The sequence below is a fragment of the Oncorhynchus tshawytscha genome, linkage group LG14 (genome assembly GCF_018296145.1).
Source record: "Oncorhynchus tshawytscha isolate Ot180627B linkage group LG14, Otsh_v2.0, whole genome shotgun sequence".
Lineage (NCBI taxonomy): Eukaryota > Metazoa > Chordata > Actinopteri > Salmoniformes > Salmonidae > Oncorhynchus > Oncorhynchus tshawytscha.
Genome location: NC_056442.1, coordinates 44170606 through 44184759, shown reverse-complemented (window position 1 = coordinate 44184759; position 14154 = coordinate 44170606). Strand labels below are relative to the sequence as shown.

General features: G+C 45.8%; 1 protein-coding gene across 1 annotated transcript; it reads left to right on the top strand.

Annotated features, from left to right (window-relative positions):
* Nucleotides 1-1063: 1063 nt before the first annotated feature.
* LOC112267257 (SPRY domain-containing SOCS box protein 4) lies at nt 1064-13922 on the top strand. The gene is made up of 2 exons (XM_024445503.2): nt 1064-1784; nt 12584-13922. Exons 1-2 carry the CDS (start codon nt 1076-1078, stop codon nt 12709-12711), a joined length of 837 nt encoding a protein of 278 aa, XP_024301271.1. The 5' UTR covers nt 1064-1075; the 3' UTR covers nt 12712-13922.
* Nucleotides 13923-14154: the final 232 nt, after the last annotated feature.

The window sequence follows — 14154 nt, the reverse complement described above, 5'->3', positions numbered from 1 at the left end:
ATCTTTTTGGTCTTGTTTAGTCTCCACTCCTTCTGAAAGGGCCCTCATAAAATCTGAATCACCCAGAGTAATGTTAGTGTTCTCTGAATATCCTTCCTTTTTAAGAACACACACACACACACAGGCCTTTTCATTGTGTGCATGCGAGTGACCCCACGTTTGCCGTGTTTCGTTATACAATGTATGGTCCTCTCTGTTCAGTATGTGGTGAGTGTGGTTAAAACTGAGCAGCTACATTTCTGGGGGGGGTCCAGCTACATTTCTGGGGGTGCAGTCTCGTTTGGTGCATAGTTTGTGAAAGTTCATGTCGGGTTTGACACATGCACACAGTGTCTGTAGGGGTGGTGCCCTTGGCGTGTGAGGCTGGTAACTGAGGAGGAATTTCTTCAAGTCTCTTGAGTGAGTCAGTAGAAGAAAAGAGTTCATCCTCCCTTTTTGTTGCTCAGATGTCCCCCCTCTTCTTCCAGAGAGCTGTTAGGAACTACAGAACAGCCTGAGGCTTTTTCAGACTGATACATCTCTCTTGTGCTTCCTCTCCTCCCCCTATCTCTGCTCTTTTGACTGTTTTTATTCTGGGTGAAGGAAGCCAGCTGCATTAGCCTGTCTGTTTTGAGAGTTGAATTTCGATATGTAAGGAAAAGGGCCTTCATTGTTGTGTTGTCTTGCCATTGCTGCTGTGTGTAACAGGAGTTTGGGAAAGTGAGAATATGTCATGATAAAGTCAACTAATATTTTCTTCTGTGTGTCTCCTGTAGGTGTGAGGTTCCTCTGACAGTGGGCTGCGTCTCTCCTGTAGGAGCGAGGTTCTTCTGACAGTGGGCTGCGTCTCTCCTGTAGGGGCGAGGTTCTTCTGACAGTGGGCTGCGTCTCTCCTGTAGGGGCGAGGTTCTTCTGACAGTGGGCTGCGTCTCTCCTGTAGGGGCGAGGTTCCTCTGACAGTGGGCTGAGTGTCTCTGTGAGAGCGGCTCTCAGCCAGGGACGACTGCCCTTCTGGCCACAGCGCCCATGAGGTAACGGCGAGAAGTCCCATACCACCCTCTCTCCGCCCTCCATCTCCTTCTATCCCTCTCCAGCGATGGGTCAGAAGATCTCGGGCAGCATCAAGTCGGTTGACGCACGGGGCGATCCCTCCTATCGGCCTGTCCGCCGTGAGCTGCGGGGTCCAGACTTCTGCCGGCCTCCTCGTCTTGACCTACTTTTGGACATGCCCCCTGCGACCTCTGACCTGCAGCTCCACCATGCCTGGAACCCAGAGGACCGCTCGCTCAATGTCTTTGTCAAGGAGGACGACAAGCTGACCTTCCACCGCCACCCGGTGGCCCAGAGCACCGACTGCATCCGCGGCCAGTTGGGCTACACACGGGGGCTCCATGTCTGGCGGATCCACTGGCCGGCGAGACAACGAGGAACACACGCTGTCGTAGGGGTGGGCACGGCTGATGCTCTTCTACACTCTGTGGGTTACACAGCCCTGGTGGGTTCGGACTGTGAGTCGTGGGGCTGGGACTTGGGCCGGAACAGACTCTACCACGACAGTAAGAACCGGCCGGCCTCCACCTCGGCACCAACATACCCGTGTTTCCTGGAGGCAGACGAGTCGTTTGTTCTGCCGGATGCCCTGCTGGTGGTGCTGGACATGGACGAGGGCACGCTTAGCTTCATGGTGGACGGCCAGTACCTGGGCGTGGCCTTCAGAGGGTTAAAGGGCAGGAGGCTGTACCCTATCGTCAGTGCCGTGTGGGGACACTGTGAGGTCTCCATCCGCTACGTCAATGGACTCGATCGTAAGTCAATGTCCTTTCTGTCTACCCCCTCTCGCGCTCTTTCTGTCTACCCCCTCTCGCGCTCTTTCTGTCTACCCCCTCTCGCGCTCTTTCTGTCTACCCCCTCTCGCGCTCTTTCTGTCTACCCCCTCTCGCGCTCTCTGTCTACCCCCTCTCGCGCTCTTTCTGTGCTTTATTGTTTTCTAAACAAGAGCCAATGTCCAAAGCCAGTGACTCATACAACCATACTCTCTCAATGAATAGTCAGAGAGCTCGCTTTGAATTGCTTACTGTGTAGATGAGGGCAGTAGGAAATGTTGAGCTCCACAATGATATTGTGTTTTGAGCCAGGGTTTATTTTCGAAGTGCTAAGGCAATTTCTCTGTCCCGGGGGGAGATTTCTGCTGAATCTACCTGCGCAGAGCACAGCGCGTCATATCCCTGAATGTGACTGGGATGGAGGGAGTAAAGAGACTGATGGAGAGTAAGAGGGCGAGTGATTAACTGTAATGAAAAGCACTAAGTTTAATGTACTTTCTCAAAGCGCTTTAAGCAACAAGCACTTTTTTTTCTTCTTCCAAAAACAAATAGTTAATGGACGATTATGGCAGGAATGGTAGTACATTAATGGCTTGAGCAGTCAGCGTCAGGAGGAAGGCTAGAGTAGAGGTAGTTCACAGATGAAACAGATTTCAGACTGATTCAGAGCTGTTTATCAGGGCGCCGTCACTGAAGCAGCGCTTCTCATTAGTATTCTCTGAAGTCTGACTTCAGAGTTGTGGCTTCGCCCACCACTGGGGGAAGCCACAACAGCCGCGAAGGTATCAGAGAAGCACACTGCACATCAGTCCAGAATAGTCCTCCCTGAAGCTAACCACTGGAGAAAGCTGCTCAAAAAGATTAAATGAGGAAAAACATTTAGGATTTAATCATCTGTCTGTCAGTCATGTGTTTTGGACATAATAGACTGGAGATGAGGCTGTGTGTTGAGCAGAAAGAATAAGTGACTGTTTCCTCACTAGGTTAGTCCCAGAGACACTCAGTCTGAATAATGCTTTAGTAGTGACAGTCAGAGCATGACTAGAGATGTTGTAAACCAGTGATGGCCTACCCTCTTCCTGCAGACCTGCTGGATACTGAAATTCTACCAAGCAGCTACTCATTAAGACCTGGATTAGCTGTGTTCGAGCAAGGCAGGAGCTATAACACACAGTAGTTCTCCAGGAGAGTTGGCCACTGTCTATCTACAACCTCCAGTACACTAATCATGGCATGTCAGTACAGAGAGACTGGCTGATGGATGGTGTTTTATACTGCTGACACTCCTGGTTGACTGTATACAGTACTGTGTGTAGTAACTGGCTCTGCTACAGTGGAGAGAGTGGGAGGGCCTGTTGGTGTTCCTCTTTCTGGCCCTGCTCTGATCTATAAAAGTGTGTGTTTACCCATAGGAAGCTGTCTGGGTCTTTATGGGTAGGCGTGTCTCTGTCTGGCCCTGCTCTGATCTATAAAAGTGTGTGTTTACCCATAGGAAGCTGTCTGGGTCTTTATGGGTAGGCGTGTCTCTGTCTGGCCCTGCTCTGATCTATAAAAGTGTGTGTTTACCCATAGGAAGCTGTCTGGGTCTTTATGGGTAGGCGTGTCTCTGTCTGGCCCTGCTCTGATCTATAAAAGTGTGTGTTTACCCATAGGAAGCTGTCTGGGTCTTTATGGGTAGGCGTGTCTCTGTCTGGCCCTGCTCTGATCTATAGAAATGTGTGTTTACCCATAGGAAGCTGTCTGGGTCGTTATGGGTAGGTGTGTCTCTGTGTGTGGGTGTCTAAGTATAGCAGACATGAATGTCACCTACTGTGGGAGTCATTTAGGACTGTTGATTCACTGGATTGTGTAACACTATCACCCTCCCACTGTATATGTTACAGAAAGACCCAAAGCAGGACGAGGGCTCTTAGACGGTCAGACAAGAACTACATGTCCATGGCTGCAAGCCAGGTGTTTTTGTGTGTGAGTTCACGGAAGGGAGCCAGGAGTGTTGGAATTCTGGAGGCAGTCCCAGTGTGCCTCGGAGCTCAACGTCTGGCCTTGTGAAGGGAGGTGTGCATTTATTGTGCCCCATACAGTCACCCTCTGTTGATTGGTTTTCTTTATCTCACAGACAAACACACTGGGCTGTTTGTGTAGAACATGTGACTTTAATGCATTTATCTAGAGCCAATTGGAACACAAGGCCTATTCTTTATCAACTGGTTTACTTTCAAGAGGATATTTTCCATACGTACAAAAATAATTTTCCATACGTACATTTTCAATACATGCACACATTTGTTTACATCCCTGTTAGTGATCATTTCTCCTTTACCAAGATAATCCATCCACCTGACAAGTGTGGCATATCAAGAAGATGATTAAACGGCACGATCATTACACAGGTGCACCTTGTGCCGGGAACAATAAAAGACTACTAAAATGTACAGTTTTGTCACACAACACAATGCCACAGATGTCTCAAGTTGAGGGAGCGTGCAATTGGCATGCTGACTGCAGGAATGTCCACTAGAGCTGTTGCCAGTGAATTTAATGTTAATTGATCTATTATAAGCTGCCTCAAACATCGTTTGAGATAATTTGGCAGTACGTCCAACTGGCCTCACAACCGTAGACCCACGTGTATGGTGTTGTGTGGGCAAGCAGTTTGTGGATATAGTGAACAGTGCCCCGTGGTGATGAGTTTATGGTATGGGCAGGCATAAGCTATGGACAATGAACACAAATACATTTTATCGATGACAATGTGAATGCGCAAATACTGTGACGAGATCCTGAGGCCCGTTGTGAGGCCTATTTATTTCAATTGACTGATTTCCTCATGTTATGTAACTCCGTAAAATCTTTTAAATTGTTGCATTTTATGTTCACTATACTGTGATAATGGGGCGGCAGGGTAGCCTAGTGGTTAGTGTTGGACTAGTAACCGGAAGGTTGCAAGTTCAATCCCCCGTGCTGACAAGGTACAAATCTGTCGTTCTGCCCCTGAACCCACTGTTCCTAGGCCGTCATTGAAAATATAAATGTGTTCTTAACTGACTTGCCTAGTTAAATAAAGGTCAAATAAAAACGTCAGAGAAGCTAATGGAAGCAGCTTATAAGGCAGGACTTTATCCACCCCATGTCACAGCTCTGTAGCCTCATCATGTTAGTCTTCTATAGACATTATGCAGGTCCTGTGAGTGCTCTCGGTTCTCTGCAGTGATGTTACGAGTATGTATTCCTTCTGCTGGAGTTCTCTTGGGACTGGATGCTGATTGGCTGAAACAGCATTTTAGCCGGGGGTATATCAGACAATATACCACTGGTCTGACACAAAAATACTTATTTACTGTTCTATTTATCTTAGTAACCAGTTTCTAATAGAAATAAGGCACCTGGGGTGTGTGATGCGTGTCGTGCCTGAGAACAACCCTTACCACACCCCCCGGCCTTGTTGCTTAATTATGCTGTGGAAATGGGGAAACATCCCCATGTAACTCACAGGAAAATGCAGACCATTTATTAGTATGCATTGGCTCATGTTCCCAAAGGTATCTTTTCCATGATTGTTTTAGACTCACCGTGGTATAGGAGTCTTCTCTTTCAATAAAATAAATTGTCCCTTAACACACAGTTAATGCACTTCTCTGATCCTCTATTTGTCACGAACACTTAGTGTCTTCTCTGCACGACTTTCACACTGATAGAAGCTTTATCGATTTCTTTAGTGTTTCTGTTCCCCAAAGCCTATAAATAGACAACAATAGGAGAGTGGGGATGAGGCTGTACTGCTAGCTCTTTTCTTATGGCACTGTTGTTCTTCCCATAGGATGGTACTACACAAAACGCAACAATACAGGCAAGCTGCCAGCAGCCGAACTCATTCACTGCTAAACAAGAGAATTACGAGGCAATCACTTTGCAAAACCTCTGTTGGAAATGAACACCATTTCACGCTGGCTCTTTCTTTCTCTCGCTCTGTCACTCACTCCCGCTCTTTCATTTATGCTGAAATCCCTGCTTCAATATTTACACTTCTAATCATGGCAGGGAGTTGCTGTAGAAACTGTTTATTTCAATGGGGAGAGGAGACAGTACAGTAAGTGCTGGCTTGGGGAGGGAGATCTAGCCTGGGAATGGATGGCTCCTCTTCTTCGGTGCCATGGAACTCTGTCCCCTGATAGTGTGGAGAATAGATTCAGACAGTGAGTTCATTTATATGCACACTAAAAATTCAATATTAAACTGGTTATGGCAGTAGTCATGTCCTAATAATTGGAACGATTGCTCAGAAAACCAGGTTTTAAATCGGCGTATGCTTAGTTCAATTTTGACTACACCGATTTTTAAGCACTTTGTTCTGCTTATTTTAATCGGTGTAAGGTCAAACCAAACAAAGCATACAGCAATTTCAAACACCTGGTTTTCTGAGCATCCTTTCAAATGATTAGGACATGTAAACCTCTTAATTGGCGTTTCAGTAGAGAATGGTGCCGGAGGGGGTGGCTTTTTTCCTCACATTTATCTCATTTTGTACATAATGTTGCTGCTACTGTCTCTTATGACCGAAAAGAGCTTCTGGACACCAGAACAGTGATTATGCACCTAAGAACTGGACAAAGCTTTTTTCTTTATATACTGCATGGTCGAGACAAGGCCCAAATCCTGTCTTCAGTGTGAAAAACAAGGGGGAGAAGGGCGGGATCTACTCATTACAGATGAGTAGGTAAACCACCACTTCCCTCCTAATTGGCCAACGTGCAATCATTGGAAAACAAACTGGACGATCTATAATTTAAGACTATCCTACCAACAGGACATTAAAGTCAGTTAACAACACGGATAATATAGAGCTGGCTTCTCTGTGTTTCGGCAGGGCAGAGCAGCTACGTCTGGTAAGACGAGGGGCGGGTGTGTGTCTATTTGTCAATAACTGCTGGTGTGCAATGTCTAATATTAAAGAAGTCTCGCGGTATTGCTCTTCTGAAGTAGAATACCTCATTAGCTGTAGACAACACTATCTACCAAGAGTTCTCATCTGTATTATTCGTAGCTGTCTATTTACCACCACAAAACGATACTGGTACTAAGACCGCACTCAACGAGCTGTATAAGGCCTCTGCTTACAAGCAAAAACTAAAGCAGGAAGCACCAGTGACTCGCTCAATACAGAAGTGGTCAGATGACGTGGATGCTACGCTACAGGACTGTTTCGCTAGCACAGACTGGAATATGTTCCGGGATTCATTCAATTGCATTGAGTATATCACCTCAGTCACCGGCTTCATCAATAAATGCATCGACGTTGTGACTGTACGTACATTTCCCAACCAGAACCAATGGATTACAGGCAACATCTGCACTGAGCTAAAGTCCAGGGCTGCCGCTTTCAAGGAGCGGGACACGTATAAGCAATCCCGCTATGCCATCAGACCATCAAACAGGCAGTGTCAATTCAGGCTAAAGTTTGAATTCTACTAAACCAGCTCTGACACTTGTCAGATATGGCAGGGCTTGAAAATTATTAGACTACAAAGCGAAACCCTGCCATGGGCTGCCCAGTGACGCGAGCCTACCAGATGAGCTAAATGCCTTATTATGCTCCCTTCGAGTTAAGCAACACTGAAGCATGCATGAGACTAGCAACTGTTCCGGACAACTGTGTGATCATGCTCTCCGTAGCCGATGTGAGCAAGACCTTTTTTAAACAGGTCAACATTCACAAAGCTGCGAGACATATGGATTACCAGGATGTGAACTGTGATTATGCGTGGACCAACTGGAAAGTGTCATGACTGGCATTTTCAACCTCTCCGTGTCCGAGTCTAATACCTACACTATCGTTCAAAAGTTTGGAAATGTCCTTGTTTTCCATGAAAACATACATGAAATGAGTTGCAAAATGAATAGGAAATATTGTCAAGAGGTTGACAAGGTTATAAATAATGATTTTTAATTGAATTATACACATCAAACCCACAATTGCTGATGCTCCAGATACTCAACTAGTCTAAAGAAGGCCAGGTTTCTTGCTTCTTTAATCAGAGCAACAGTTTTCAGCTGTGCTAACATAATTGCAAAAGGGTTTTCTAATGATCAATCAGCCTTTTTTTAAATGATAAACTTGGATTAGCTATTTCCTTAACTTACCTCATTTGCACTCACTGTATATAGACTTTTTGTTTTCTTTTGTTCTACTGTATTATTGACTATCTTTTGTTTATTCCATGTGTAACTCTGTTGTATGTGCCAAATTGTTACGCTTTATCTTGGCCAGGTCGCAGTTGCAAATGAGAACTTGTTCTCAACTAGCCTACCTGGTTAAATAAAGGTGAAATCAAATAAAAAGCTAACACAATGTGCCATTAGAACACAGGAGTGATGGTTGCTGATAATGGGCCTCTGTACGCCTATGTAGATATTCCATTAAGTCAGCCGTTTTCAGCTACAATAGTCATATACAACATTAACAATATCTACACTGTATTTCTGATCAATTTGATGTTAATTTAATGGACAAAAAAATTACTTTCAATAAAAATAACTTTTTAAGTGACTCTAAACTTTTGAACGGTTGTGTACATGTTTCAAACAGTCCACCGTAGTCCCTGTGCCTATGAAAGCGAAGGGAGCCTGCCTAACCCATTACTGCCCCTTAGCACTCACATCTGTAGCCAAGTGCTTTGAAAGGCTAGTCATGGCTCACATCAACACTATCATGCCAGAAACCCTAGACTCACACCAATTTGCGTACCGCCCCAACAGATCCACAGATGCAATCTCAATCGATCTCCCCACTGCCCTTTCCCACCTGGACAAAAGGAACACCTATGTGAGAATGCTATTCATTGACTATAGCTCTACATTCAACACCATAGTGCCCACAAAGCTAATCACTAAGCTAATGACCCTGGGACTAAACACCTCCCTCTGCGACTGGATCCTGAACTTCCTGATGGGCCGCCTCCAGGTGGTAAGGGTAGGCAACTACACATCTGCCACACTGACCGTCAACACTGGGGCACCTCAGGGGTGAGTGCTTAGTCCCCTCCTGTAGTCCCTGTTCACCCACGACTGTGGCCTAGCACGACTCCAACACAATAAGTTTGCTGATGACACAACAGTGGTAGGCCTTATCACCGAAAATAGGGAGGAGCTCAGAGCCCTGTCAGTGTGGTGCCAGGACAACCATTTAAAACAACTTTCTTTTGACTTACCTAGTTACATAAATTATTATTTACAATGACTGCCTAGCTCGGCCAAACCCTAACCTGGACGATGCTGGGCCAATTGTGTGCCGCCCTATTGGACTCCCAATCACGGCTGGTTGTAATACATCATGGAATCAAACCATGGTCTGCAGGCCCCCATTAACATCAATGGGACTGAAGTGGAGCGGGTGGAGTGTTTTCAAGTTACTTGGTGTCCACATCCCCAATAAACTATCATAGTCCAAACACACCAAGACAGTTGTGAAGAGGGCACAACACCTTTTCCCCCTCGGGAGACTGGAAAGATTTGGCATGGTTCCCCAGATCTTCAAAGTCCTACTGCTTGACCATCGAGAGCATCCTGACTGGTTGCATCACTGTCTGGTATGGCAACAGCTCGGGATCTGGCCGTAAGGCACGACAGAGGGTAGTGTGTACGCCCCGGTACATCACTGGGGCCAAGCTTCCCGACATCCAGGACCTACTAGGCGGTTTCAGAAGAAGGCCCAAAAAATTGTCCGACTCCAGTCACCAAAGTCAGACTTCTCTCTGCTACTGCACGGCGAGTGGTACCGGAGCGCCAAGTCTAAGACCAAAAGGCTCCTTAACAGCTTCTACCCACAAGCCGTAAAACAACTAATCAAATGGCCACCCGGACTATCTACATTGACTCGGTACCAGTACTCCCTATATCTAGCCTTGTTATGTAAATTTGTTACTTTTTGTTTGATTTTTAGATTTTTTTATTTAGTAAATATTTTCTCTTTCTTGAACTGCAGTGTTAAGGTCTTGTAAGTATTTCAAGGTAAGGTCTACACCTGTTTTATTTGGCGCATGTGACAAATTTGATTTGATTGCAGTGGTGTATTTGATCTGCTCATGTGCCAGCACTGGGTAGCGCAAGCCTCCCTCCTATGCACGAGTGAAGTGAGCTCGGGAAAAACTGAAAGTATGAATCTTAGAACTTATTTTCACTTACGGACTTTGTCACAACTCGGAATCAAATAGGCTTCGTAAAAATAACATTGTCAATGTGGTAGAAATAATATTTTTAATTGGTGATTTTCTGCATTTATTTAAGTCCCATCAGGATTATTAGGGAAATCGTTATTCTTGCAAATCATGTAAATGTTTTAAACTATATTAATCTGACTATCCACAATCATATTGTGTGTAAGTGTACTCAATGTCTTGCACATAGGTATAAACCCTTTCTGTTAGTGCTTTAGAGCATCTCAGACTCAATGTCTCTGACTAGATACTCAGACAATAGCTCTCGTAATGCTCATGGCTAGGTACAGACTTCAAAAGTGTGTGTGTGTGTGTGTGCGCGCCCGTAGGGTCTGTGAGTAATCAGGGCTATAACAGGCTTTATTATGCTGAGGACCAGAGTATAGAGGCACTGCAGGGAAGTGGTTGAAAGGACTGGAGCGTTTGGTTCTGTCTGGAGATCAGGGGCTAGATCCTTTTGGTTCTGTCTGGTAATAACACTCCAGCCCAAAAGAAAGCAGAGTAGCAACATTTCTACCGTCTTAGTTCAGTGAGCAATTGGATTCGGCTCAAGTCAATGATTTCCATTTTGAGAGAGGCTGAGGCTTGCCCTTTCTCTCTCTTCCTCACCACTCTTTCCATTCATTCCTTCTCAGTCTACCTGTGATGTTCTCTTGGGGATTGGTCAATGAATTAGACTCGGAGATGCTCCACTTCTGTGTGGTCAATGAATTAGACTCGGAGATGCTCCACTTCTGTGTAGTCACTGTTGTACGTACTTTCCCATGCGTACTTATTGGAAAAATCAGTCACGCAGACGTTCCTTGTCAGGATGAGGTGCAAATTTTATGCATTGATGTCACACACACACACACACACAGGTCTTGTCACAGATGGTAATTTTATATATGTACATCACACACTCACTCCCAATCACGAGGTGGTCATTGGAACTGGTGCACAGTTTGAGTTGGTATCCTTCTCCACACACTCCACTGACAGTTCTCCATATTGATTAGATAAGCTCAGAGTCTGGAGTTAACAAGTCTGTTCCTCACTGAATATCCTGACATCAGTTCTATTGGCATCGCTCCTGGCTGAGAGGAAACGAGAGCTGGAGGCAGAGATTGATCTGAGACACAGATGGAGAGAACTGGGACAACAGGGTCAAGATACCTTCTTAATGTGCGTCTCCTGAAATGACACAAGTGGGTTGTGTTTTGAACACGCATACACTTTTTGGGTCAACCTGCATCCAGTAGCTCTGAAATATCCTGGAGGATGGTGTCAGTGAAAGGCACCAACCTGTTACACCTCAATGCACCAGTCAGTCTGCTTTCTTCTCACACAGAGGGGGAGAGCTCTGTTGCTGTCCCAAATTCCCCTGCTCCCTCTATCTCAGACACTTTGTACTGGGACTGCTCTGTGTATTAGTCATAGGAATTTGTGTGTACACGGCTGTGTCTACACGTCTTTCTACATGTATGTGTAGGCCTATATGTAGGTCATCTGTTATATACAAGCCTAGAGCATGCTCCTGATCCTCCCAGAGCTATGGCCCTGGACTGCTGGGGGTAGGACCTGAGCCCACGCCTGAATCGTCTCGAGAGTCCCCGGGGGGGTGGAGAATTACTTTAGTCCATTTAACTGAACCACTTCCAGTTAATTTGATTCCATTAATAATTAATATCCCCCTGTCCTGTTTGCTTTCCCCCATGTTTGAAGTATGATTTGGGTTCCATGAGCCCACATGGCATACAGTTCAGCACGCCAAGGCAGATGTGCTGGTTCAACATGTAGCTGTTATGGACTCCGTTGGGCTCTGTATGTGTGCCTTCTCCCCCTTCCTGTCCCCTTTGTTGTTTTTTTTCTGAGGACTATTTCAAACTAAGCATGATTCTCAAGAGATGAGCACCATACACATTTCTCTATGTAGGCACACTCACTGGAGCAGTGTGGTGTCTGATAGCTGAGCCAGACAGTTGATGCACCGAAGACAATAGCAGGTTCCTGCTCAGTTTCTTGCTCAGTTTCTTGCTCAGATTCCCGCTGTTTGACGGCGCCAGCTGGGTGATTGGACAGTTTCCAGCAGCATCATAATTATCATCCCTCCTATGCAATTCCTAGTGGTCACGTAGCTACAAGGGCACCATTCCATTTAGAGGATTCCCTAGGGTCCCCCTTGACACCGTCCACCCTGTCTATTCAAAGCCATGTGGCCAGTGACTCAACAGTGAGTGTGTAGTGAGGGAGACTGTGTTTGGCGAGCTGGGTATCACCTTCACACAGACTGCTCAGGAGAGTGTCTGCTCTGTGAGTTCAGTACAAATACATGGTCATGGCAGCTGGAACGGTCAAGCTTACATCTGAAGTGCACTCTCATTATCAAAGTGGACAGTTGTGTGTGTGTGTGGGGGAAGATCTCTCTGACAAACACATGCACTTAAAAGCTCTTCTGAGGATATCATATTGCTCAGTCTACACTTTTATTAAATGCACTCCCTCTGAAATAACATTTACAGATGTAATGTATGCATGTAATGTATGCATGTTTTTTTATCCTGTTTTAAAGTCCTCTCCTGTCTGTCACAGCGGAGCCCCTCCCCCTGATGGACCTGTGCAGGCGAGTGGCCAGGCTGGCTCTGGGGCGGGACCGAGTCAACCAGATAGACACCCTCCCTCTGCCAGAGACCATCAAGAACTACCTCCAGTACCAGTGAACCTACACACACCAGGACAACGAACGACTGCTTGACGACAGCTACATTTCACTACAGTCAACCCCAAACAATTGAACCCTGAAACACTGGACATCTACTGAGAATGATGATGATGGTCGGGAGGAAGCCTATAAAGGAGTTGCGAGTTTCCTTTTAGGATGTGTCCATTTTGAACTCGATTGTTTCAGTTTGCTCACTGCTGTCCCCCAGATGGACAGATGAGTGATTGATGGACAGGCGGAGGTAGATGGGTGTGAGACTGGACAATAGCAGAAGTGTTGGGCTATGATGCTGGCTTCTCATTGGGTCTATAGCGTGTAAGCTTCTAGAATATATTCCTGGAGGAACAGGGTGTTTTGGGGATGATGCACACATAGTTACTGTACATCTATACAGACTCTCTGGAAGCCTCTCTGAACATGTAGATATTTTGACTCTATAGCAGGCTCTACTGAGGCTCACCAGCCCCTAGCCACAGGGACGCGAACATCGTTCAACGCATGCATATGCAAACACTAGCTCATGCTCAGAGGGGCTGTTTTCACTGTGTGAGGTTTTATGTATGTGTGGGTTGGTGCGTGTCGGTCTTGCTCCGCAACAGGCACACTAAGACAGTCTGAACCACTGAGTTTGGCAACACTGCAGCCTTGATATCTCTAGTCCCCTGCTGCACTGCACCTTCCTCACCTCAACTGGCAGTCTCCCTTTATTTATCAGTGGGTTTCATTGGATCCATGCCTCTGTCTGGGTGAGTGACTGGGGTGCATCCACAGTGGCACCCTATTCCCTACATAGTGCACTACACTTGATCAGATGGCGTGCACTATGTAGGGAATATGGTGCCATTGTGGACATACCTGGAATGTTGTCAGTCAGTGTGATGCGTTAAAGCTGAGGTTGGTCTGATGGCCAATCTGTTACTGTTTATGTGCCTGCTCAGAGAAAGTACATCTATCACAGGAGACAAAGACCTGCTGCTTTTTTCCCTCTTTCCGTTCTTATCCTGATGGTGATTATTCCTTTAGGTATATGTTCTGTTTTTATGACTGGGGATTTAGTTTGTTTCTGATTTTTGTTTTCTATGGTTTTGAGATCTATTTGCTGGATAGGAAGTGACCGGGTGAGACAGGAAGTCTCGCTGAGAGAGACTGATCGAGGAATGTGCTGCCATGAGAATCTTTTAAATGTGAATAAAACACAAACAAAGTGAACCAAACACGCTGGTGTTTTCTGTCCAGTTGGACCTACTGTCACCTCAGTATGCCAGTGTCATCCACATGAAGGGAAGTCTCAATGCTGCCCAGCACATTCACAACATTATGCCTTTGAACTAAAAATAGTTATTTAACTGTGATTTAAAGTATGTTGCTGTAGTTGGATGCCTGTATTTGATATTTAGTCCGTGACGTTTTCTGAAGCAGGCAGGCTTTGAACAGAGAACAA

Bases quoted from the DNA above. Each gene is read 5' to 3' on its own strand.
- LOC112267257 (XM_024445503.2), top strand. From the start codon at position 1,076: ATGGGTCAGAAGATCTCGGGCAGCATCAAGTCGGTTGACGCACGGGGC. The intron at 1,785-12,583 runs GTAAGTCAATGT...TGTCTGTCACAG, and splicing joins CTACGTCAATGGACTCGATC to CGGAGCCCCTCCCCCTGATG.